Source organism: Physcomitrium patens, chromosome 13, assembly GCF_059467195.1.
Source record: "Physcomitrium patens ecotype Gransden chromosome 13, ASM5946719v1, whole genome shotgun sequence".
Taxonomy (NCBI): Eukaryota; Viridiplantae; Streptophyta; class Bryopsida; order Funariales; family Funariaceae; genus Physcomitrium; species Physcomitrium patens.
In genome coordinates, this window is record NC_143422.1 from 4,965,160 (window position 1) to 4,990,323 (window position 25,164).

General features: G+C 29.7%; 2 protein-coding genes and 1 long non-coding RNA gene across 6 annotated transcripts; all 3 read left to right on the plus strand.

The window, feature by feature from the left end:
* The first annotated feature begins 13,546 nt into the window (after nucleotides 1-13,546).
* Nucleotides 13,547-14,942, plus strand: LOC112290496 (abscisic acid receptor PYL8). Its single transcript, XM_024536779.3, has one exon. The coding sequence runs from the start codon at nucleotides 14,011-14,013 to the stop codon at nucleotides 14,593-14,595; it is 585 nt and encodes a 194-aa protein (XP_024392547.1). The 5' UTR covers nucleotides 13,547-14,010; the 3' UTR covers nucleotides 14,596-14,942.
* Nucleotides 14,943-16,755: 1,813 nt separating this feature from the next.
* LOC149987916 (uncharacterized) lies at nucleotides 16,756-18,911 on the plus strand. The gene is made up of 2 exons (XR_016505994.1): nucleotides 16,756-17,194; nucleotides 17,950-18,911. It is a non-coding gene; the product is annotated as an uncharacterized LOC149987916 (long non-coding RNA).
* Nucleotides 18,912-22,186: 3,275 nt separating this feature from the next.
* On the plus strand, nucleotides 22,187-25,078 carry LOC112290876 (vesicle-associated membrane protein 714). Of its 4 annotated transcripts, none has more exons than XM_024537685.3 (6): nucleotides 22,187-22,460; nucleotides 22,762-22,844; nucleotides 23,057-23,283; nucleotides 23,599-23,789; nucleotides 23,935-24,098; nucleotides 24,431-25,078. In XM_024537685.3, exons 3-6 carry the CDS (start codon nucleotides 23,067-23,069, stop codon nucleotides 24,519-24,521), a joined length of 663 nt encoding a protein of 220 aa, XP_024393453.1. In that variant the 5' UTR covers nucleotides 22,187-22,460; nucleotides 22,762-22,844; nucleotides 23,057-23,066; the 3' UTR covers nucleotides 24,522-25,078. The 4 variants fall into 4 exon arrangements, with proteins under 4 accessions (XP_024393453.1, XP_024393455.1, XP_024393456.1 ...); XM_024537687.3 differs by having other exon boundaries at nucleotides 22,187-22,406; XM_024537688.3 differs by lacking the exon at nucleotides 22,762-22,844.
* The last annotated feature ends 86 nt before the right edge of the window (nucleotides 25,079-25,164 follow it).

A 25,164-nucleotide genomic window follows, 5' to 3' on the forward strand; every position in this document is an offset into this window, starting at 1 on the left:
AAATATAAAAAATTAATAAAGAATCATATAGAATAGTTATTATCTAACTTTAGAAAAAAATCACATAAGATATTAATATTATAGTACATGGAATTGTGGATATATAAGTGTAAAAAATTCTATATATGATTTGTGTAGTTTTAATGAAATGTGTGCAAAAAAAAGAAGAAATTTTCTTATATTACAATAGAATTGATTGCTTCTTGTGAAATTCCAAAAGATACATATGGCAAGATGGTAAGTCTATTCTTTAATATAATATATAGCTAGGTCATCAATTCTTGCTACAAAAATATACTATATTAGATATAGTAGCCTCAAAATGGTGAAACATCCTTCCACATACATTTAAGTTGTAATGGTTCAATATTTGAGATAGATAACCCTCTCTCATATTATAATACAACTGTATGGTAAAAATATAATTAAAAATAAAATTTTAATTAATATCTAATAATTTTGATTCAATGATAATTCAAGAAATTTAAACATGGCTTTTATAAAAGCCCATTTGATTATTTTCTAATCTTAATAGCTAATAGATTAAAGATTTACTAGTAATTTTATCTTCTAGGTTGTAGAATTTTTTTTTATTCTCTTAAAAAGACCATTAACTAATAAAAATATAATAAAATAAATAAATAATTAGCATGATTAATACTAAGATTAAATTGAAGGTAGAATTGGACTAAAAAATCTCTAGAATAGATTGGATTGGTACCTGAGGATTGACTATATATAGGATAAGGTTGAAATCAGACCTCCAACTATTAAAACAGTTGCTTAGAGCAAAGTATGGAAAATTTTAGAAATTCGCAATTAGAATTGAAGAGCTAGCTTCAAGCTTGTTTCAAAAGCATAAAGCTTGTTTTCATAGGATTTGAAATGACTTTGCAATTATTGATCAAAGTTAAGATTTATATTCGTGACTTTAGATTTATGCAATACAATTAGGACTAACACTCTCAATTAGTTCTTGTAATTGATATCACATCTATAGTTCAAAATTTGATAGTCCTTGATTGATTGAATGTGATAAATATTCATAAAATTTTATATTAATCTAATAGTATGGTTGAGAGATATCTAGTTTTAGATATAAGAGGATATTGAAAGTTAGTAGTTTCAAGTTGGATAGAATTTCTATGATATCTAAAGTTCTACTATTTGGAACAACATTGAATTTGGAATGGTGTTAGAAGACTTAAATATAAAGCTATACACCAATTTTAAGCTGAAGTTAATGATTGAAGAGGGAAAAATTGCTATTGGAACATCTCTATTAACTTTCGAGTTGGTGGCTAAGTGACATCAGTGTGGTTTTTGGACATTTTTTCACAATTTGTAAGTTAGATTTATTTGAAATTTTTAGAACATATAAAAGACTTATAGTGGCATTTGTATGCAAAATTTTGCACTAAGTAGATGATCAAATTAGAAGTTACACCTTATTGAAGCTTAATAATTAGATTTAGAACTTGCAAAGAGAAATCAAAATTACTTAATTATGAAAGTAATAAGGCAATTGGAATTTGTGTTTGATTGAGATTACTAAAAATAGTGTTTTTGAATACTTTATATTAGTTTTAAGCACTTTTTAATTAAAATTCAAATTACATCTTTTTTATATGGATGAAACCAATTGGAGTTCCTTAGATACTTGTAAAATATAAGTTTATCTTTTATAGCCAAGTACCTGGTGTATTTCCAAACAAGACAACATACAATATAACATCGCTCAAAAGAAAGTTAATTTACTTTGGATGGTGTGATATCGAACAATATTTATAATTAGAATAATAATATCATTGATAGCCACATATAAATGTCTATTCTTAAAGGATTACATACTTGCATGACTTGAAGAGCTATGTGTGGGAGCTCATTTTTTTTGGTCTCATATATTTGTACTTATTCATCTATTGTAAAATCCACATGATTAATTTTTAGTATATTCTTTCAAGACTCAAGCATTAGATTATAAGAACTTTTTTATGTTCTTTCACTTAATATAAGACCAAATTTTGACTCAATTTCTTCTAGTGTGATAAAATTTGAGCCGTCTTATATATCCTTGTATGTATATAGGCCTATCTTATACAATTATGAAGTATAAAGCTTAGAGAATCCAAGTCCTATTTAAGTATGTCTTGGACAATACCAAAGATTACATCCTAATAGTTTGTCAATATTCAATAAAAAGATGAATTAGAAATCAAGTAAAAGTTTTTTCTATGGCATAGTAATGCGATTTCATATAAAAATCTCCAATGACATTAATGATTTGAAAAGATAAAGTAGTTTAAATTGATTATTCATTATTTTCTATCATATGGTTGATAGTAACCTAATCTAAATCTTAACATGAATTAGAAGTTGGATTACCTTGATTCTAATACTTTGATAATGTATTGGATTATTAATGTTGTGATGGTATCATTCAAGAGGATGAAATTAATGCCTCCTTTATTATGGAGTTGGTAGTATTGAATCCATACTATTTTTGATCTAAATATTTTTATAAGATTTGAGATTAGGTAGGTCCCTAATATTACTTTAAATTTTGGTAAACCTTTATTTGTGCCTCTTGAAACAAAGATGAAAAAAATTATAAAGAAAAGAAAATACCATTAATTATTATTCCTCTCTTTGTTGAATTAATTTGTATGGTATATCAATATGAGAGCTTCTTCTTCATTTGTAATTTTAAGAATTCATTGACGTATTATAATTTCAATGATAAGCCAAAGAAAGAACCAACAAGTTTGCTTATCATATTATATTTATTCCATATAATATTCAATTGATTTGTTTAATCAAGTCTTGGTATATTGTCTAATACATTTTAATTACCACTAAATTTACTTCAATTAATATTAAAATAAAAAATTGCATAAAAAGTCTTAAAAATAGAAATAAGATTATATCTAGATACATCTTCTTTCCTAAAGGTAAATAATATATTATCTATATATTATGCCATAATTTGTTGTGTGTCACACATAGAAAGATAAATGCCGTAGACACTGTTTTTTTCTTTTGCTTTGTACACCATTGTATTAAAAACTTCAGCTACTATGATATATAGATTAAAAATAAAAAATAAAAAATAAAAAAATCCTTGTAGTACTATTCTTTATATTGCAAATGAGAAGGATGGTGAGCCATTAATCTTAATACATGCTTGTGCTTCATAAAAAAAGGATTATATCATCTCAATAAATTCTTAGGATAGTCCTAAGGCTTCTATAGCCACAAATATGAATTTCTATTCTACTGCATTATATGCTTTGGAAAAATCAAGTTTTAAAAATAAAAGTGGTTTTCTAAATTTTTCTATTTAAGTAATTATTTCTTATAATATGAATAGATTATCTAGTATGTACATCATAAAAAAATACTTATTGGTGCAGACTAATAATATTTTATAGAATTAATTACAAATAGAATTAAAGTATTTTGACATATATTTTATATCCAATATTGAGGAGGATTATTGGCCTCTAATTAGTAAATTGTAACTTAGAGCCTTCTTTAAAGACTAAGGCTATAAGTCCTATAGTAATGTTCAAGAATAGATCGTAGCATCTTCGAGAATTTTAAATCAATTAAATTTTAAAATGCAAGAAAGAATTTAACAATCATGCCATCCAAGCTAGGAGCTTTTTTCAATTGCATTTACAAAAGAACTTAAATTAATTCTATTAATTCCAATAATTACTTTAATACTATGAATATGGTTGTTGTAATATATGGCAACAAGTTGCAAAGGGCTTAAGCTCTTGCCTCTTCACTCATAATACTAGATTCTTTTGCTTTGTATAGTTGAGCTAAAGTTTTTGAACATATGTGTAAAATTGCAATCTAACTATAGTATATTAAGCCATGTTTGTTTCCTATTTTAATATCAGAGTCTGTTAAGTGATTTGGATAAAATCTAAAGAATTATTTTGATCTTAAATCTTTCATTTGTTTCCACTTAAAGTGGCTTCAAAGCCGTTGGCTATTAATTTTGCATAACTCTATTTCTTATAATTTGTTGATACACATAGAGAAATATGTTTAAACTGTAAAGTTTTTAGAATCTTATTACAATGATAAGATTATTACAGATAGTTCTATACATAGTCTCTTTTTTTTGCTCTATAATTGAAAGCCTAAAATATAAAATATTACATTAAATACTTAATACATTTACTTAGGTAGCCAAAAAAATTTAGACAAGAATTGACTGCTTAGATTTCTGCATCTTTACTTAAACTTTAACAAACTATATAAGTGCCACAATCATAACATATATTGACAAGATCTTTTCTTTTGATTAAAGTTATACTTGATACCACATTGGATGGTAGTCAAAATAAAAATTATTACTACAAATTTATTAATTTTAGCATGTTGTATTTTGAACTCAACCTATCTCAATATCTTAAATATATCTATAGTTAAATAGATAATATAAATAAATAAAAGTAGGTAAAAGAAGGTTAATTTGATAGTATCTTATAGATAAACTCCTTAGAAGCTTTATAGATGTGTTTTCACTTCTATACATGTCTATAGATAATTAATAGCTTAAAAACTTGGCCAATAAGTTAGTTACATATTTCACATATTAACAACTTGTAAAATAAGCTAATTATGTGGTGCATATATAAGAAACTTATCTTGTAAGTTAAACACATGTCTTTCAAATTGGATGCATATTGAAGGTCCTAAAAAACATTGTCATGTAGCTCCTAGGTAGATAGTATATATAGAAGTAAGAGTGAAGCCTTCTTTACTCATGTCAATTCATTTCTTGCTTCTATTCTAGTTTTAAGAATATCTAATTTTCTAACCTTTGGCAATAGCCATTTTCATTTCTTATTAAATATATTATTTTTTAATTTTTAATTTTTTTACCTCTCTATGATTTATTTCTCATTTTTTTATGTATCTTCTTTGAATTCTTATCTTTGAAAGATTAATAAGAGTCTTAACTCATTATTCTTTCCTTAATTTTTAGAAGTAATTGGATTATTCAACTTATATTATTGTGTTTTGAAGGTTGTAGACTATCAACTTTAAATTAATATTTATTTTTTTATTACTAATTTTTTTCTTAAAGAAAGTTAATTATGTATCTTTTTGGAAATTTTCATTTGATTTTAAGGGTTGTAAATTAACTTCTTTTAATTTGACTTTTAAATTTATTAAGTTATTTGAAATAGAAGAAAAAATTATAGATGCTACATTTGGAAGAAGTGAGAATAGATTTACAACAATTGCAGATTTTTAAAATTTTTTCAACATTTTTAAGGTAGAAACTTCACGCATCATCAATACCAACCATAAAAACAATATTCCAATGCCTACAGAAGAAGTCTAGAGTCTACATTAAGAAGTTGTATAGTTGAAAGAAGCAGATAGATTAGCCTTACAACTAAATCCAAGAAGTCTTCTTTCTATAAGATTCTTGAAAAAAGCAAGGATTAGTATGCCAAAGAAGTTTGATGGAAGAAGATCAAAATTTCAAAGAATTTTGTAAAAAATCAAATTTTGTCTAAGATTCTATTTGTTCTAATATCCTAATAAATTTTTTTAAGTTGGATTCATAGATGCACTTCTATCTTGAATTATTTTTTATTGGTTTATACCTTTGATGGAAAAGAATTTGTGGCTTTATTTATGATTTGAATTTATTTTTAGAAGTTATATAGCCTCATTTGGAAAAAGTGATCAAGAAAGAATAATAAGGACTAAATTCTTATCTTTAAAATAAAGATCATAATTAGTCACTACATATGCTACTAAATTCTAGAACCTTACTTATAATATGGATTGAAACAACTAAAGCCTTATCAATCAATTTTGATATGGATTGAAAGATAGTGTTAAAGATTTATTTTTGGCAATGCCAAAAGCATATTTTTTAAAATAATTTATTGCTCAAGCTATTGCATGCAATAATTGACTATTTGAAAGATGTAATGAATAAAGATTTAATTAGGGAGAAAAAAATCAAGTAATAATAGCAGCTCTTAAGTTTTCAAATTTTTTTTCATTAAGGCCAAAACTAATGCAAATTAATAAAGTATGTTTTAAACCTCTCACTGAGAAGAAAAAGACTTGATATTATCAACAAGTTTTTGTACCTATATTATAGAGAAGCTAAGTACATTGATTAATATTATATAAAAAAAAAAGCAATCATAAAATTTGGAGCACAATTGCTAAAGAAGAAAACGTGTCTAAAAACAATTTTTTTTAGTTATAATAGGAACGATGTGGCTAGAATCATGTGCAATATTTAATAAAGGTCCTATTTTTTCTTTAAATCCTTCATCTTGTTTTATAATAGATGTATATCTAAAAACTAAAAATTACTAAGTCTTTGCCTTATCAAATTCAAGGGCTTCAACTTATTTTATAGATAAAGATTTTGTCAAAAAATAAAAAATATTTATAGTCAAGAAAACTAAATCCCTACATATAGAAGTCATAGATGGTTATTTGTTGTCTTTTGGAGGTATTATCCATGTGACTGTTCTTTTAGATATAGTAATTAAAGATTATAATAATGTAGTAATATTTAATATAATAAATATTTTTTTAATTTAATTATTTTATAATTTTTATGGTTAAAAAAGTATAATCTTTAAATAGATTGGATTTTTTATAACCTTAATTTTTACTATAGTTTAATCCAAAATTCCATTTATCAAGTAGAAATATATAAGTTTAGTATATCTTAACTCTTATTAGTAGGTGTGAGAGCTTTCAAACATACTGCAAAAAAAAGATCATCTTTTATTATATATATCACATTCATTTTTGATAGTCAAAAGATATCAAGTGGTATCCTTAATCAATATCTAGATTTTTAAGATATTTTTGAAAAAAAAAATGTAAATATTCTACTAAAAAATCAACTTTATGATTTTTCAATTGATCTTTAAGAAAGAGCTTAACCACCATTTAGATTAATCTACAGCTTATCACAAAATGAGTTGGCTGCACTAAAGAAATCTATTGACAAGTAGTTGGCTAAAAACTTCATATGCCAATCAAAACCTCTAATATGAGTTTTTATCTTATTTTTAAAATAAAATAATATATTTCTATAGATATGCATAAACTATTGAGGGCTTAATAAAATTACTATTAAAAATAGATACCTTTTATCTGTGATTTCAAGACTTCTTGACTAATTCAATGAATCAAAGATCTATATAAAAATAGATCTATGAAGAGCATATAACTTAGTCCACATCAAAGAAAGGACTTTATTCTAGGTGTAGTATTATCATAAAAAGAAGCACATGACAAACTCTATCCAAGCATTTTTTATTCCAAAAACTTTTTAGTATTAGAGATTAATTATGAAATCTACAATAAAAAAAACTTCTAATCGTTATAAATTCTTTTCAAGAACGGCTTTACTATCTAAAAGACACTTTTAATCTAATCATCATGCATACAAATCACAAGAACATCAAGTACTTTATATTAGTGTACATATTAAATCATTGCTAGGCTCAATGGACCATGTTATTATAAAGATTTGATTTCAAGATCACATATCTACTTAGAATACAATATGGTTTATTAGTCATAGTTTCTAAATCTTCTTATCTTACATCAAAAGAAAGAAATATAATTTTTAATCAAAAAAGAATGGTCGCCTTGAAGCTTGAGCAATTTCATCTTCATACAATAAAATCAACATTAACTATTGATTCAAACTTTGAGAAGAAAATTCAATGTAATATGCCCTCTAATCATCTTGTTCATGATATCAAGAATATTTCTTTTAAGTCTCATGATACTTCTAAGTTCAAGTTGAAGAACAACTTACTCTATTTTGAAGCTTGCCTCTATGTATTACATGGAAAAGCATATTTACATGTTTTTAAAGCTTATCATGACTTTCCAATGACACAACATTTTAGATATAAGAATTTGGAGCTAATATTTACAATTTTTTAGTGGCCTCAAATGTGGAAGGTTGTAAAAGTCTTTTTAGATTCATGTAACATTTCCTTAATATCAAAAAATCCTCACCATTTATCTTATAGACTTCTTCAACCATTACCTATATCAAAATAATTATGATCTTCTATTTCTATAGATTTGATTATGGATCTTTCAAGTTCAAGTTTACATGATTCTATATTTGTGATAGAATATTATTTTATCAAAATGATACATTTGATATCATGTATAAAATCTATTTTAGATAAAAATATAACTAAGTTTTTTTTTGATAATATCTATAATTATCATAGATTATTAAAAGATATTATATTAAATAGAAGGATACAATTTGTATCAAGATTTTTAAATTTTTTTTTTAAGATATTAAAAATAGATATAAAATTATCTTTGGCCTTTTATCCTTAAATTAACAAATAAACAAAACAGATGAATCAAGTTTTAGAATAGAATTTGAAGTATACTATCAATTATCATTAAGATGATTGGACAATTCTTTTGCCATTGGAAAAGTTTGCATATAATAATCTGATATATTTTTCTACTCAATAAACACATTTTTTTATCAATTATGATTATTATCCACAACTTGATATATTAGACTTTTCAAAAGTTTATAATCTTATAGTAAAAATTTTGGCAAAACATTTAGTAGATTTATATGCAACTATTAAGGTGCAATTAAAGAAAGCTTAAGAATGACAAAAGATCAATACAAATGCCTATTGCAAGAAACAACTACAATTTAATATGGATGATAAGGTATGGTTGCTTTGTCATAATATCAAGACTATTTGTCTTTGTAATAAGTTGGATTATTATAGGCTTAGATTTTTTTTATTTTTAAAAAAATCAATCTAGCTACTTATTGATTATATCTATTGTAGACATTAAAGATCCATCTATTGTTCCATGTATCTCTTCTTGACCTATATAAGACAATAAATATATAAGAAAAAAATACAAGTGTCATTTCTTCCTATTGAAGTAGATAACAATAACGAGTTTGAAAACGAAGAAGTCTTAGACTTAAGATGGCACTAAAATAAGTTAAAATATCTTATTTATTGACATAGATATAATATTAGTAAATATATAGAAGCTAGCCAAGAATCTTGAAAATATAACAAAGAAAGTTGATATTTTTTATTAATGACATCCATCAAAATTAAAATGAAGGATAAAAAATCTTTGTTATAAAAAAATTATAGTTCTAATACTGTCACTAATTGTGATGAATGCCAAAATTCAATAATTACTTGTAAATTTGATATTTGTTCAATATAATAATTACTACTAAAATAAATTTAAATATGACATTAGAGCCACCTCTAAAATCATATCACTACCAATTAAACTGCCAAAACAAATACAATTAATTTGATTAAAAAAAATTAAATACGCAGTATTCCTAGATGTGGCTGAAAATTTATTTAATGCTTATATGAATTTTGAAAGTGACCCTTTTATTTTATCTAATAATTTTTAGAAAATTACATAAAATCTGTTCATATTGATTATAATTAACAATTAATTTAGACAAATGCCTTTAATTAATTCTTTGTATCTTTATCAAACTATTAAGAAATTAAGTTTTTAAGTATTATATTACTTTAGTAATGATAAATATATATATATATATATATATATATATTTATATATATATATATTTATATATATTAAATATTCTAATTTTCTATGGGTTATTTTTTAATTAATTATATCTTCAAATTAAAATTCTTTATAATTTGTATAAATAAAATAATAGAAACTAATTCAAAAATACTACTAATTATAGATAATGGACTTTATGATTGATTTATGTAAAAATAGAAAATTAATCTTATCTATTTTATTATAAATTAATATAAATATAAATATCTATAAATATTTTTATAAATATTAGTTGGAGTTTTTGTATAGAATTTTTAGTTTATTCTAAATCAATCCAAATAATTATTTGTAGCTTTGATGTTTAATTTATTATATGTATTTTTAAAAAACTTTAAAAATATAAGAGTAAATTTGATATAAAATAAAAGTAATAAAATAAAATATACATTTTAATTTATATATATTTATATAAATTTTAAAAATAGCTAAAGACACTCAATATTTAAAAATATCTTGTGTAGAAATAACAAAAAAGATCAAGAATATATATATATATATATATATATATATATAGACACAAATTTGACTGTATTTTTTTTTATCTATCTTTAAAACTTGAAACTAAAATTATAAAATTATATAAAATAAATAAATTGAAAATTTTAATTTTATATGATCTAATGATATTTATATAATTATCCCATCCGTATAAATTTTGATTTATTTATTACTATCTAAAAGTAAAGATGTTTTTTAATAACCTAATCCATCAAATAAAAAATAGTATTATGAAAATTTTAAAATATAAGATTTGGACAAAAAAACTTTAGAAATACCAGACCAATTTTTATTTTGGATATAGAAGTGCTTGCAAGATTCGACAAGGATGTTGTTAAATTATTTTTTATATTAGTGTATTTGTTATACTAAATAAAAGAATTTCTTGAAATTATTCTATATTCTAAGGCACTAATAATCTTAAAGAATAATATCGGATTTGTTGCTGAGTTGAAAAGATTAAAAAAGAAAAAGGAAAAAAAAAAAAAAATCGATTTAGTATCAATATTTAGATAATATCAATATAAAAACATTTTAATATGAATTATTTTTATTATATGATATATTTTATTATTGTATATAATTAATTTATATATATCATTTATTATTTTTCTTAAAAATATTTGAATTAAATATTTTATAATTTTTAATTAGAAGTGATATTTTTAATAAATCATTAATCTACTCAAATAAGATTGTTTACTCTTGAAAAAAGTAATATTTTTTAGTTTTATACTATTTTTTATTGTTTTGGTGCCAAGTTAATAATTTGATTGTTATAAGTATTAGAGTTTTTCATATTCTAAGTTTTTATATAGAAAAAATTAAAAAATATATAAAAATGAATTATTTAGTTATTTATTTAAAAAATAAATAAATATAAAATATTTAATTTATATGAATATATAAATATAACTATAATATAATATTTTTTGAAAGCATTGCTATTCTAAAAAGAGTCAACATTGTCCACAAACTGATTTTTGAAGATCTTACAATTAGTTATTTAAAGATATAAAGAACATGTTTAATATTTTTATAGTTTGCTAACTACATAATTTATTTCACTAAAAATCTATATTTTTTTAATTTCTTAAGACTTTTGTTCACCTCAAGGCTTTATTCAAAATCATAGTTATATGCAACTTATAGATGAAGAGTAGCTATATAAGTATGTATTTGAACAGAGGTATGAGTGTAGAAACCAATAAATCCATAAAAATCTATATTTTATTAAATTTATTTATCATATTTTGCATCAAAAATTATATAGTTTATAAAATCTACTTACAATGATGAAAAAATTATTTTTTCTAACTTTTCATAATATCCAACTTTTTTGAGCTTACATCAAATAAGAAAAACATATTTATGATGTTTGTATGGGATTTTTAGTGTATATAGAACTATTTGAATTTTTTTAATTTTATTATTTCAAAATATTAAAAATTATATTTAAGATATATATATTTATTTATTTTTTAAAAAAAATCGTACATTTAAAATATTCTTAATTAATGTACATTAACTTCCTTCAAATATTTTAAATATCCATATTTTAAATTTTTAAATATTATATTGTATTATGAATCTTGTATTATAAAAATATAAGTCTTATATTGCATATTTAAAAATATTTCAAATATTTGTGTAGTAAATGTTTAAGTTTGATTCTTAGAAAAATGTATAATATTCAAAAATAATGTAACAAAATACATTTTATATATTATACATTTGAATATTTTAAATTTCAAATATATAAATTTTACATTATAAATATGATGCATAGAAAAAATATCCATTATTTATATCAAATATCTCTTATTTATAAAAAAAAAAAAAAAAATGATTAGAAGTTGTTTATAAGATAATATAATTTAAAGAAAAGTAAGACAATAAATATAATAAAATAAAATAATTTTCTTTTTATTTTTTGCTTCTAAAAATTATTTTCTACAAGTTTTATCTACAAATTCAAAAGAAATACTTTTATTATTTATACTCATACTTATTTTGTTTTTGTTTTTCTTTTATTATTATTTTGTAAAAAACATGTGAGTTTTTCGAGATATATATATATATATATATATAATATTCTAGAATGTGTTATAAATATGCTTTATATTTGTTTTGTTGTTTTTGCATGTATTCTTGTGTTACCATGATAATATAATGGAACTGTAACTTTAGGCTGAGACAGAATCCATTGTATGAAATTTTTAAGTTGTCTCTTTTTTAATTAGATTAATAAGATATGATATATTTATCAATATTTTATCCTATTAAATATGATGCTGTTAAATCCAGCTACATTCTTGCTTAACTATATCTTTAAATTGCACATATTAAAATTTTATCATTGTATTGAATAAAAGTATTACTACTAATTATTCAAATCTACCAACAACTTAATATCATTAAAAATATATGTTATGTATACAAAAAGCCATATAATTAGTTTTATATTTTTATTTTTATAGAAACTAATATTTCTTAGAGAACACAGAATTTAATTTTCTGTTAGCTATGATTTGGTAAAGATTTGTATTTTTATGTGTGGCTAATATTTAATAGTTTCACTAAAATATGTTTAAATAATATTAATATATATTTTTTATTAATTAAGTTTTAAAAATTTATCTCATAAGATCGAAAAGTTGTTGACTTTATTTCTCTTGAATTTTAAATGATTGAAAAGTCAAAACCATATATAATATGTACACTTGTAGAAACAACATTGATTGAAAAAAGAAAATCTCAATAAAACATTTAAACTATTTGAAAAATATAAAAAAGTGAAAAATATATTTCATTATAGTTGATATACTTTATATAAAAGATCGCACCTCAGTTATTTTGAAAACTTGTAAATTTGACTTGGCTACTGTCACTTTGTTGAAATCACAAGTTTGAACATTCTCCCATTGGACGAAAACAATGTGCACCTATAGAAAGCATCACCAAAAAATCAAAATTATACATTTGATTGTATAAAAAATAAAATGAACATGAAAACTACTTACGTACATACATATTATTTTTATTACTATTACGTAAATAATGCATAATGTTTGGTGCACAAAGGTCGAAACGCTTTAGATCTGGCAGGGGGAAGTGTAGGCACATAACTTGACTAATAATAGCCATGTTCACACCAGCGATGGTTTAAGGCCCCAGTGAGGATACACAAGATCTTTGCCTGGATGTGGATTAGTCGACGTGGTTATATATTTTAAAAGGAGGGTGACGACGAAGCCCACCTTTGGCCCTTTCCGGACGGACGAATCTAAACGGGCTGTAGCCGGTCACCAACATGGGCTGGATGTTGAAGGCGATGCGTAAGCCACAGAACGGAATTCGTCGCGGCGACCTCGTCTCCGCACTTTCGTGCATCAACGCACGATGAAACGGCCGGATCGACGGAGGGGTGGGCGGGGGGACGAACGAACAGACGGGGGGGCGGGCGAAGAACGCGGACGGAGGAAGGGAGGTGTAGGTTTGCAAAGGGGGGAGATGGCGATGGCGATGGTGAGTGGCGCAGTGAGAATTTCCACTTCGATTTGCAGCCGCACTTCTCCTCCACACCATCGCTCACTGCCTCTGTCTCTTCTGCCTGAGCCTCTTTTCGCAAGCTTTAGGTGCTTATAGTTGGCGTTGTTGCGTGTCTAATGCGAAGTGTTGTTTGTTGCTTGGTTTGAGGATGAATGTGCGGAAGATTCGATCGCTATCCGACACTTTTAGGGAAAGGCTTGTAGTTTAGGAGATCACTGCGCCGTGGAGTTGAAGTGGTTGGTTTCAGGGTGTGAGTTGCGGAGAGCGGAGTCGCGCTTGGTCTGTGCCGTGAGCTCCTGAATAGGGACGATGATGCAGGAGAAACAGGGGCGGCCGGATTTCCAGTTCCTGTTGGAAGGGCAGCAGGATCTGATATGCCGGTTCCACAAGCACGAGTTGCTTCCGCACCAGTGCGGCTCCATCTTGTTGCAGCAGATCAAGGCGCCTGTGCAGACCGTGTGGTTGATTGTGAGGAGGTTTGACGAGCCGCAGGTGTACAAGCGGTTCATTCAGAGGTGTGACATCGTTGAAGGCGATGGCGTAGTGGGGAGCATCCGGGAGGTGCAATTAGTTTCTAGCATTCCCGCCACATCTAGCATCGAGAGGCTGGAAATTCTGGACGATGAGGAGCATATCATCAGCTTCAGGGTCTTGGGAGGAGGCCATAGGTTGCAAAATTATTGGTCTGTGACTTCTTTGCACAGACATGAGATTCAAGGGCAGATGGGAACTCTAGTGCTGGAGTCTTATGTTGTGGATATTCCAGATGGTAACACAAGAGAGGAGACGCATACATTTGTGGACACAGTCGTGAGATGCAATTTGAAAGCACTTGCTCAAGTCTCTGAGCAGAAACATTTGCTGAACTCCAACGAGAAACCAGCGGCACCGTAGATTAGATTAGGCGTTTAAAGTTTTTGAGTGTGAATGAGTCCGATGAGAAGACTACTGTACCATCGTGCCGTGTAAGATTGATTTGTAGTGCAGTTATAGGAGTGTAATCTGGGCAGGCTGACGTCAAAACAAAGTTGAGGACATATTTTCTGTTTGTGATCCTTGCGCCTCAGATGTGGGCTTGCAATGACTATCATATTTGAGTAGAGGCTTCTACGCACTCGAGAGTTTGCGTTTTTCTCGATTAGGGTTATTTATCACATGTTCTGTGCTACTACTGTTCATATTTCTGGAAAGCTCTCTGATGTTTTTCTTTTCTTTCAATGGAAGGCTCCTTTTATCTGCGACCATGTCTGTGAGCTGACTTATTAATTGGTGGTTCAGACGGCTTTTCGTGGTCATGATTTGTGTCGTTGGTTGTCATTGCAATTTTTTTTTGTTCTTCCAGAAAACAATTCTGTCCATGCACATGATGTGCAGGTATTTGCGCTTGAGTACAGCTCACTACTTGAATAGTTTTCTGCTTTGAATCTGTGATTGTTTTGTCTGTCTGTATCCAGCTTCAGTTGTAATCAATGATTAAGAGACCTTTTACGTTTTTACATGTCACAAAGTTGCGCATCTACGCTATTGGCTGCCACACAAGGTCCGGGATCACATCTTAAATGGGCGTAGAAACGGGATGTGAATCAACTGCAGGTACTCAAACTCAACAACAGTTGCAAAATGCCTTGCAACACCCTGTCGATAGTTCAGTTTTTCAGGATAGCATGCATGTGAGCTTTGAGCACGGGAGGTTGTCGTGACAGGACAGATGATCAGTAAGGGAAAACGTTCATACATGAGCGTTCAGAGGAAGACAAAAATGAAGATATATGGGAACTTTTCAAGGATCTGCTTGTTAAAATATCACACTAAACAATCTCAACAGCAGCTGAGGCCACGCATATTGCAAGCCACTACTTCTGCTTCTCAGTCCACGCTCTGTCCGCAGTCGATGCAAAGATTTAGTTCCTGATCCAGTTTGCATATCTCGCACAGAGAGATCAAGGTTGTAACGTCCCAACTAAAATTAATGCTAGTCTCCTTTTGACCGGACCAGCGTATGCTAAAGGAACGATGTCCACGATCACACGGTTAAGTCGGAAGTAGGAGGAATCTGCATGATGTGGACCTATTCTGATGCTTCGGGAACCACTCACAAGTTTATCATTTTAGGTTTCCATCCCAAGTCACCATGGTGACGAAAAACAGCCTTTACACATGCCCGCTTCTTACTGGAGAAGCTTTGAAACCCAACAGTATATACCAAGACATTGCTTGCCGTTGAGGAGATAAGCATTGGATAAATTTCAGGCACGGTATGGAAGGCCGTGAAGCGCCATCTTCCGCGCCAAGCGCCTGGTGAACGAAAAATGGAGGACCACCATGATCTGAACCTATCCTGAGCTGTGCTCCGCCAAGCTCCAAGGACATGACTAGTGTCAGCTCTAGGAAGGTGACATTTGTTGCAAGATGAAGCTCATCCGGGCGCACTGCAGCAAATTGATGCGGATCGGAACAAATCTTGTCCAATGAAATGCAGCCAGTAATGCACAAGCCTGACTGTGAATTTCACATTATTCACGCTCACGTAAGACTCCAGTTGGGAGGGAAAAATAAGCAATTTGGGTCCCAACTCTTGGTTAGGTTCAGTTGAATTGATCGGCAAGTCACAGACCCACTCATGAAATTTTCTGCGCATGATAGCCGTGAGCTTACTGTGTAAATCGTCGAGCTCGTTGTGGAGGAGCGGCTCTCGAGGTACCGAAAAGGTTGAGGGAAATCACCAAATTACAAGAGAATAACTGCACTGTTCACTTGCGATGGTGGTGATGGGAGGTGACCTTGCGACCACCAATGGTCGCGAGGACTTGCCGTCCTGTGACTAATAAAGAGCAAACCTTTTCCTTTCCTTTCTTTTTCATGTCCGCTTTCGGGCATTTGTGACAAGATTGTGCCGCGGATGCCGCTCTGTGCGTGATCCGGCTGATCACTAATCGCTGGAAGTCAAATCACAAACCATGTTGTGTCGTGGGGGATAAGATCTCTGAGTTTTCAGATGCAACCGAAGTTGTTGGGTGTTTTCCCCCTAAACTGTGCGTTGATTGCGAGGTGAGTTTACAAATTTGCATGCATTGTAGAAGTTGATTTCAGCGCAGATTTGGTGTCGAATAGCAAAACTTGATTGATTGTTGATATGTCCATTTGGGTGAGAGATTGCACCTGAGCGGGGGGTGAGGGTGGTCCTTTCAACGGACGATCTTGGTGCAGACCCTATTGGGATATTGACGATTGCGGATTTCCTTCGTGGCCTCAGGTTGGGTAGAGTAGGCTTCATTTCTACGCTGAGGTTTTTCTTTTTGCACTGTCCAATTCTTCACGAATTCGAACTTTCAGTCGTTGTGTCGTTGTGGTGGAATGTTCATAGAGCTGAGTGGTTCCTCTATTGTTCGTGAAAGTGGAGTTGAAACTCAATTTGGGGAGCAGGAGATTTCTGGGGTTCAGCAGTAGTGTTTCTCTTTCCGCTGTGCTGTTAAATCTGATATGCTTCTTGAAGGTAATCTTTTATCCTGAAATGGGAATGCTCCTGCTTGTCAAGGTTTAAAATGTAATAGTTTAGCACCAATTGTGCTGGTATTTACCTTGTTTATCAACCCTCTACTGAGGATTATGCAAAGTTTAGGAAAGGGTTAGCTGATCCGTGGGATTAATGATCTTTGAATGGCTTTGTTCCGTAATGACTCAAATTAATTCGTGGAATTCGTGAGTTGTATGGTGGTGTGGAATCTAAGTCTCTATAGATTGTGTGATAGGTTGTAGACGCCACGAGTTTCGTAGGTAGCATGTACTTTTTTGAAAATTTTATCAGGCTTGCAACTATGTGTTTCGAATTACAATGTAGATTTTAGGTTTGGGCTTGAATGATCACATGTAAAAGCATTATTGGGACGACTGTCATTATTTTCCATTGTGATAATTTTATGATTATATCGATTGTATGTCCTAGTATCAGGTTTTTATGCACTTAATCGAGTAAGTTTAGAATGAAAATGAGCTTGTGATGCACCTCATTTGCATGCTTTACTTGTGTGAAAAATATTGCTTCTACTTGGCATTGTGACAGTATCACATCGTTCATTTCTTTAGTTACTTTAATGTTATGTGCGTATCCACAGATAGATAAACCAACTTCCCTTCAACGTTCAAGATCTTTCAATGTCTGGAAACCGTTGTGTAGGTGTAAATGAGCGGCACGTCGGGCTGCAATCTTACTTAAATGGGAGCTGATAAATTTTTGTGGTGTGTGTGTAGGGATTCTCATTGGTAGGAGTTGGGATAAGGCTTCGACCTGGTCATCGTGACGAATCGATCACCTTACAGTGCGAATGTCTTTTGCCTTCTAACTTCGCAATCTCCGAAAACGTGACCTAGTGATGGACATTTTTTCGGAATAATATCTCTTGTGCTTGATCGTTGCAGAGTGTGAAATATAGCGCCAAAGTTAACCCACCGTGGGACTAACTTTTCCAGTGCATGGTGCTTCTGTGCTTGAAGCATCGAGGATTTGGACAAACATGTTATGGATCAGGATGATACTGTCCAATCAGACGGTATACAATCGATATTATCATAAAATCGAGGCTCCACCAGACGGTATGGCAAAAGTTTTCATCACTCCTGTTGATCCTTTTGTAGAAAATCTTAAGTGGCATGTGTTTATTATTATTATTATTATTATTCTTATTGTTTTTGATTGAAAACTCACATATCATTTTAATAGGTGGATTCTGCAGATCAAACAGAGTGAGCTGTTAAATACTCACGTATCATAGATTGTATTTGATGTCTACGTGAAAACCGTTCACAGTGTGGCCTTTGTACTTGACATTAGTAGATCAGTTTCTGGCATGTGGGAAGAAGAGCGAATAGGCTCATAATGTTGCTTCCCAGATATGAGTTGCGGTGCTTGAAAACTTGGACGAAACTAAACGAGCCTTTCACCTTCTATTGAGAATTGAAGACGAGTGAGCGGTAGCAGCTAGAGTGGCTCATTTTTCAGTGAACTAAGCTGAGAAGGCTCACCAATGAGACCACTGTTTTGTTTTGAATCTTTCATTATTTGATTTTAATTTGATATTTTAAAATCATTAATTGAAACTAGATTGGAAATAAGAAAGACATTGATAAGAGTGAAGAAAGCCTTAATTTTGCTTCCATATGTATTATCTAATTAAAAAAATTATATAAATTATATGACAATATTTTATAGATCATTTGAGACATGTTCAACTTGCTCATATGTTTAAGATAAGTTTTGAACATGTGTGCTATGTAGCCAACATGTGGCCAATTTGTAAAACAAGTGGACAACATGTGCAATATGTGGCTAATTTGTTGGCCAAGTTTTCAACCTATCAATTACCTATGAATACTTGTAAAGTCAATTCTATGTTTGTAGAATTTCTAAAAAGCTTTTCACTAAGATATTATCAAATTAAGCTACTTTTATATAATTTTATTAAACTTCTCTTATCTTCCTAAATACCAATGTCAATATTGATGTTTGTCACATTATTCCACCTTTAAAGAATAAGTTCTACAAAGAGCATTGTTCTCATGTTGAAGAAGTTTAAGATATGGCAAATCATATTTAATATATACTTTGATCTTTATTCTTTTTGAAGATACTTGATAGGTTCTTTCAACCATTGATAATGTTCTATACTCGCATGTAAAGATCACCTTATTATTTGGTTATTGTAAAGGTCTTTATAACTACTTCCAAATAAAACATTAAGAATGCAAATAGAAATAATTTATATATGTAATAATATCACCAAATATTAAAATTTTCTTCTACAATTATAATATCAAACTTATTTTTCTTGCCATCTATCCCAGAAAGAACATGTTGTTATTGAAGATCTTTATTTCTATTAAGTTATCTTAAAGGCTGTAAGAATTTCAATAACTTGTTTGATAACTTAATAAATGATAAATTTTGCATTTAATTTTCTAATTGTTGATTCTCTATTATAAGTACAAAAAAAACACAAAAAAAGATAAAAACAAATTCTTCATTGAACCTCTTCTATTTTATAGCAAAAAATATTAATAAAAACACCAATCTTTTCTCATATATTTAAAAAAATTCTAAATAACTTCTATGTGCATTTATTAATATCATATCTACACTAATATAAAATTTATCCTAATTTATTTTAATATAGCTTTGGCTTTAAGATCTCTTCTATTTTAAACTTTTGATTATTGTCCACTTTTATAGAAATAAATAGGAAATATTTTTTTTCTCAATATAGCCAATGTTTTCTATGGCTTAAGAAGAAACACATAAAAATAAAATGAATCTTTATGAATGGATGATTTGTCATTCTTAATCTTCTTTTAATTATACCTTTATTATTATATGTAGCTCTAATAATTAATTTTTTAAATCTTTTGCTACATGATTATTTAATTTTGAAAATTCAAAATAATTAAATATTGGATGATGGCCATAGTTAGCACAAAAAAATGATTGTTGAATAGAAGAATATATTGTTGTTGTATTGTATGAAAAACAGTATGGAAATGCACTTAGCATTTGGTTGTAGAAAGATTTGATCTTATCTTAAATTTGGATTTGAGATCCAAAAATAATAAATAAGATATTTAAAAATAAGTCTTTGGCAAACTTAAATAATCTATGTAAACTTCTAATTAGGCTAAGTACAATTAAACAATCTTTTAAAAAAACTTATAAATATTTTATCATGTTTTAGCTTATTTTAGCTTTGATAACTCTTGACTAGAGTATCAATTCTCTTACTACTTCAACCTTGATGTCTATCATCTAATATTAATAATTCTTTTTTGTACCATTTATTTAATCTATTTTTTATTAAATGTTAAAAACTAATTCAATTATGAATTCATAAAAATATATTTTTATTTAATTAAAAATTATAAAAACTCTCATTGATTTTTAAAATACAATTTATAAATTCTAAAGTTTAGATTTGCTATAAAATTTATAGAATTCACTAAAATATAATCTCTTTTTATTCTAATAAAAATAAAATCATCTAAAAAAACTACAACTTTATAAATCTCTTATAAAATCATTATGCATTCTAAGCATTCCAAATTGATGCTTAAAGATATTTTATTAAATGTGTTCTTTAAGTTTGCTCTCTTATCAACAATAAAATCTAATATTTCTTGTAGGTGCACAAATTTTGTACCTCATGGTGTAGATTTAATCCTAATTCATAATTAGTCATTTCCAAGTATTAATCCAAAATTTTTTTAGGTCATTTCCAATAAGAGCTACTCTTTAATTTTATATAAAGATGTAAATGATATTATTTTTTCTAACTTTTTTGTTTGTTTGTTTTTTTGTTGTTTTTTTGTTTTGTTTTGTTTTGTTTTATTTTTTATTTTATTATTTTTTTTTTTTTTTGCTTTACAAAATAAATAGAAGATTTTTTTACAAAAAAGATCCATTAATATAACTTTTTTTTACTACCTTTCTAAATTTTATCTATGATTTTTAAAATATGTTGATATTATATATTAGTCAAGTTCTTTTACAGTATAATCATTATTATTTTTTTCAATCAATAGTTGTATTCCAATATAACATTGTATTATATAAGCTTGGCAATGATTCAAAACATGTGTTAATATAAATATTTGATTTTTTGTAATTTGTAGAAACAATTACTAGATTAGAAGTGTCTTCTAAATCATGGCACCATTCTTGAAATTAATCTACAATTTATAAGTTCTTTGTTGTAGATTTCATAGATAATCTTTATTGCTAAAATATTTTTGAATAAAAAGTCAAGATGAAGTTTGTCATTTGCTATTGTTTGTGATAACACTTTACTTAAGGCAAAATTTGAAGCATTTGTTTTTATAAAGAATTGCTTGGAGAAGTCAATTTAATACAAAATTGGTACTAAAGTAAAAACTATCCTTAAAGTTTCAAATGTTCCTTTAGCTTCTTTGTTCTACTCAGCTTTGTCTTCAGAAGTCAAACTTATAAGTGGAATTGTAAATTAAGAAAAATTCTTGATAAAAATCCAATAGTAAATGACAAATCCTAAAATACATTAGAATTTATATTATTATCACATGTATATTTAAGAATGTTATAACATATGATTATACATATTTGAATATTTGATTCTATTCAACTTAAAAATAATTAGTTGCAAATAATATTTTCAAATTTATTTATTTTTAATTTTTTAAATACATTTAAATACCTGAATTTTAACCCATTTTAAAAAATAAAAAAATCCACAATAGTGTCATTGTCAGTTGTTGTACATACCCGGAGGTAGCAGAGGGAACCCACCATATACCCGGGCTGCATGGATCCGGCATGACACGGGCACGGGCAAGGGCAAGGGCAAGGACACGGTGGAAGGAGGAGGGGGGATCCACATGCCGTGCATTGGAGCCGTGATGACGAAACCCCCCTATCACCGTCCAGTCTTTCTCCACCATCACCATTGTTGCTCACTTTGCTTTGTTCGTTTGTTTGTTTGTGTGTTTGTTTGTTGTTGCTGAGCCGTGGACGATCACGCTCTGCTCCTGGTGTCATCTCACGCACCCTAACGCGTCTCTGTCCATTTCACATCCTGTTGTTGATTCACACCTTTGTTCTGCCATTTTTCCAGTCATCGATTAGTTTCCGATGTGTTGATTGTCGGTCCTACTCGGATTTTGTTGGAGATTCGCGGACGATTGCCTGCGAGGTGAATTTTAGGTTGTTTGTGGGAATTTCGGTGTTGATTTTCTTCAAATTTCAGGTTAAAATCTTCTTTGTGTTTTCTTTTTTTTCTTTTCTGGCGAGAGTCGAGTTGCGGATGTTGGGCGTGGAATTGATTTTTGCTTTGGAACCGAGTTTTTGTTTTAGTTTTGGTTTGCTGGGCTGCGAGGAGGGGAATTTTTTGCTTGGTTTTTGTTTGTGGGGATTTTAGGGATTAATGGTTGAGTAGAGTATGTAATCATGGTGTTTCATAGTAGTGCTTGGACCGTCTAATACCCGCCGGAATTAGTTGAAGCGTGGTTCGGTTCTCTAACGAAAATTATGACTGCATGCATCATCAGGGTTAGAGGGCTCTCGGAGTTGCAAGCAGCAGAAGTTCTTTACTTTTTTTTTTACTGATTTTCTTATTTCCGACCCTATCGAAGTGAGTTATACTAGGAGTTTTATTTTTCAAGTTTTTATTTTTAATAATTCCTGCAGTATTCTTCCCTCCAGCAGTGTGTTACAGCGGTGGAATTCAAATTTTTAGGCTTATTATCTGAGTGGTATTGATTGAAATATTTTGGCTCAGTTGACTGTGAGGATTTGGATTGCGTGAAATTTAGATTTAAGGCGTACAGTGTTGGCTTGTAGCAGATTTTCAAACATGGCTATCCTGTATGCCTTGGTCGCGAGAGGGACTGTGGTTCTGGCAGAATTCAGCGCCGCATCAGGAAATGCGAGCACCATAGCCCGCCGAATCTTGGAAAAGCTGCCTCCTGGAGGAGATAGCCGTGTATCCTATTCGCAAGACCGGCACATTTTTCATATCTTGAAAGCTGATGGCCTGACATTTCTTTGCATGGCTACTGATTCTTTTGGAAGTAAGAGATCTTTCCTTTCTTTCTTTTTCGCTTGCGCGCATCTTGCAATAATCCTGGAAGAGGCAGCCACTTGCACGTGATCTGACTGAAGGAAACAGTGTAGATTTATCTCCATTTGCTAGGAGAAACATTTGGGAGATGATTAGGGGCCCAGTTGCACTATCTCCTTCCTGATCCACTCACGTGCATATGCAGCTCCCGTCCTGCAACTACAGGGCTCTGGACACTTAGTTCAGCTCCCAAAGGTTCAAACCCTAAATGACGTGACATAATGAGATCAAATTGATTCAGCGATGATTTTATTTTTCCTGACAGGAAGAATCCCTTTCGCATATCTTGAGGATATCCACATGAGGTTTATGAAAAACTACGGAAAAGTGGCAAGCACAGCCTTGGCGTACACAATGAATGACGAGTTTTCCAGAGTTTTGCACCAACAAATGGAGTATTTTTCCACTAATAAACAGGCAGATAGTATAAACAGAGTGAAGGGGGAAATTGTGGAAGTAAGTCTTGTTACAGCAATATTCTTTGAGACGATTCTTTTCGGCATGTTCTACTATGTTTATTTGGACTCTGCTGTTTCTCCTGAAGCCAGTGTCTCACCTTTTTTTTGGACGTGCCCTTTCGAACTAATGATCTTTGAATCAGGTTCGGGCTGTCATGGTGGAGAATATTGATAAGGTGTTGGAGAGAGGTGATCGCATTGAATTGCTGGTGGACAAGACAGCCACTATTCAGGATAATACCTTTCGCTTCAAGAAGCAGTCACGTCGACTGCGACAAGCCATGTGGATAAAAAACGCCAAACTTTTGTAAGTTTTGTATCAGTTCATGAGTTGCACCACATTTGATGGAGTGTGTTTCTATCAGCTAATTGTGTTTCTTAGCACACGTGTAGAAACCGGTCTGAAGAAAAGTTTTAGGGATATGGATAGGGCTTAAGAAGGAGATTGGGCTATCTAATGCTTCACATAATGTCCGGTTGGATTTCTTATGAAAAACATTCTAGTGAATAATTATCAGTTCAATGGGAATCCCATATTCAAACTGGTTTGGCCCTATAGTTGTTACACTTTCCTTGTGAGTTTCCTTTTCATGTATTCGGTTGTTGTGCACTGGCTAATGCAGTGGATGGCTTTCGCAGGGCAACTCTGACTTGTCTCATAATTGTCTTATTGTACATCATCATTTCGTTCTTCTGTGGTGGAATTTTCCTTCGAAGCTGCCGTGGATAATGGCCACCGATGGAATCAGACACACGGTTATTTCCCTTGAACGTTCTCTTTTTCATCTTCAGAATTTGATGAAGAAAGTCTTTGGGGCTTGATGATTGAACTCAGCTCTTCAACATGTCGGGAGGGAAGCATCCCAACCAGCTCCAAGCATTTTGATGAAGCCATTAACGCATGGTTTATGCCTTAAGTAAGTGCTTCACATACTAGCAAGTAGCGAAGTCCGGAATTTGTGATGATTGAACATGTTCTTAAAAGTAGCAATTGCCTTTGCTTCAGCTTTTGGAAGGCATGATGGATGCTGTACTCCAAGTACATAGGGTATTTGAAGGATCTCTTGAAGGGTTTCGTCCAGTTCATGTGTAGAAGACTATTTTTTTAGTTTGATCATAAGTTACATGTCATGGTTAGGTAGTTGAATTGCATCAGGTATTCAGGTGCAAAGGCTTAGTTGTAGAAATACTCGTTTTCTTACCATAATTCTGTGTACACAGTGTGTATTGAGGCTCAGTGTTCCTGGTTTAAGGAACTTTCTTTAACTTCTTGAGATGATTTGCGCACATCCTTTACTGGTTGATCAGTAAATGTGTATGAGTATTGAACAGAAACGAGATTTTCTTTGTTTTGAGGGCTAATGCAGGAAACT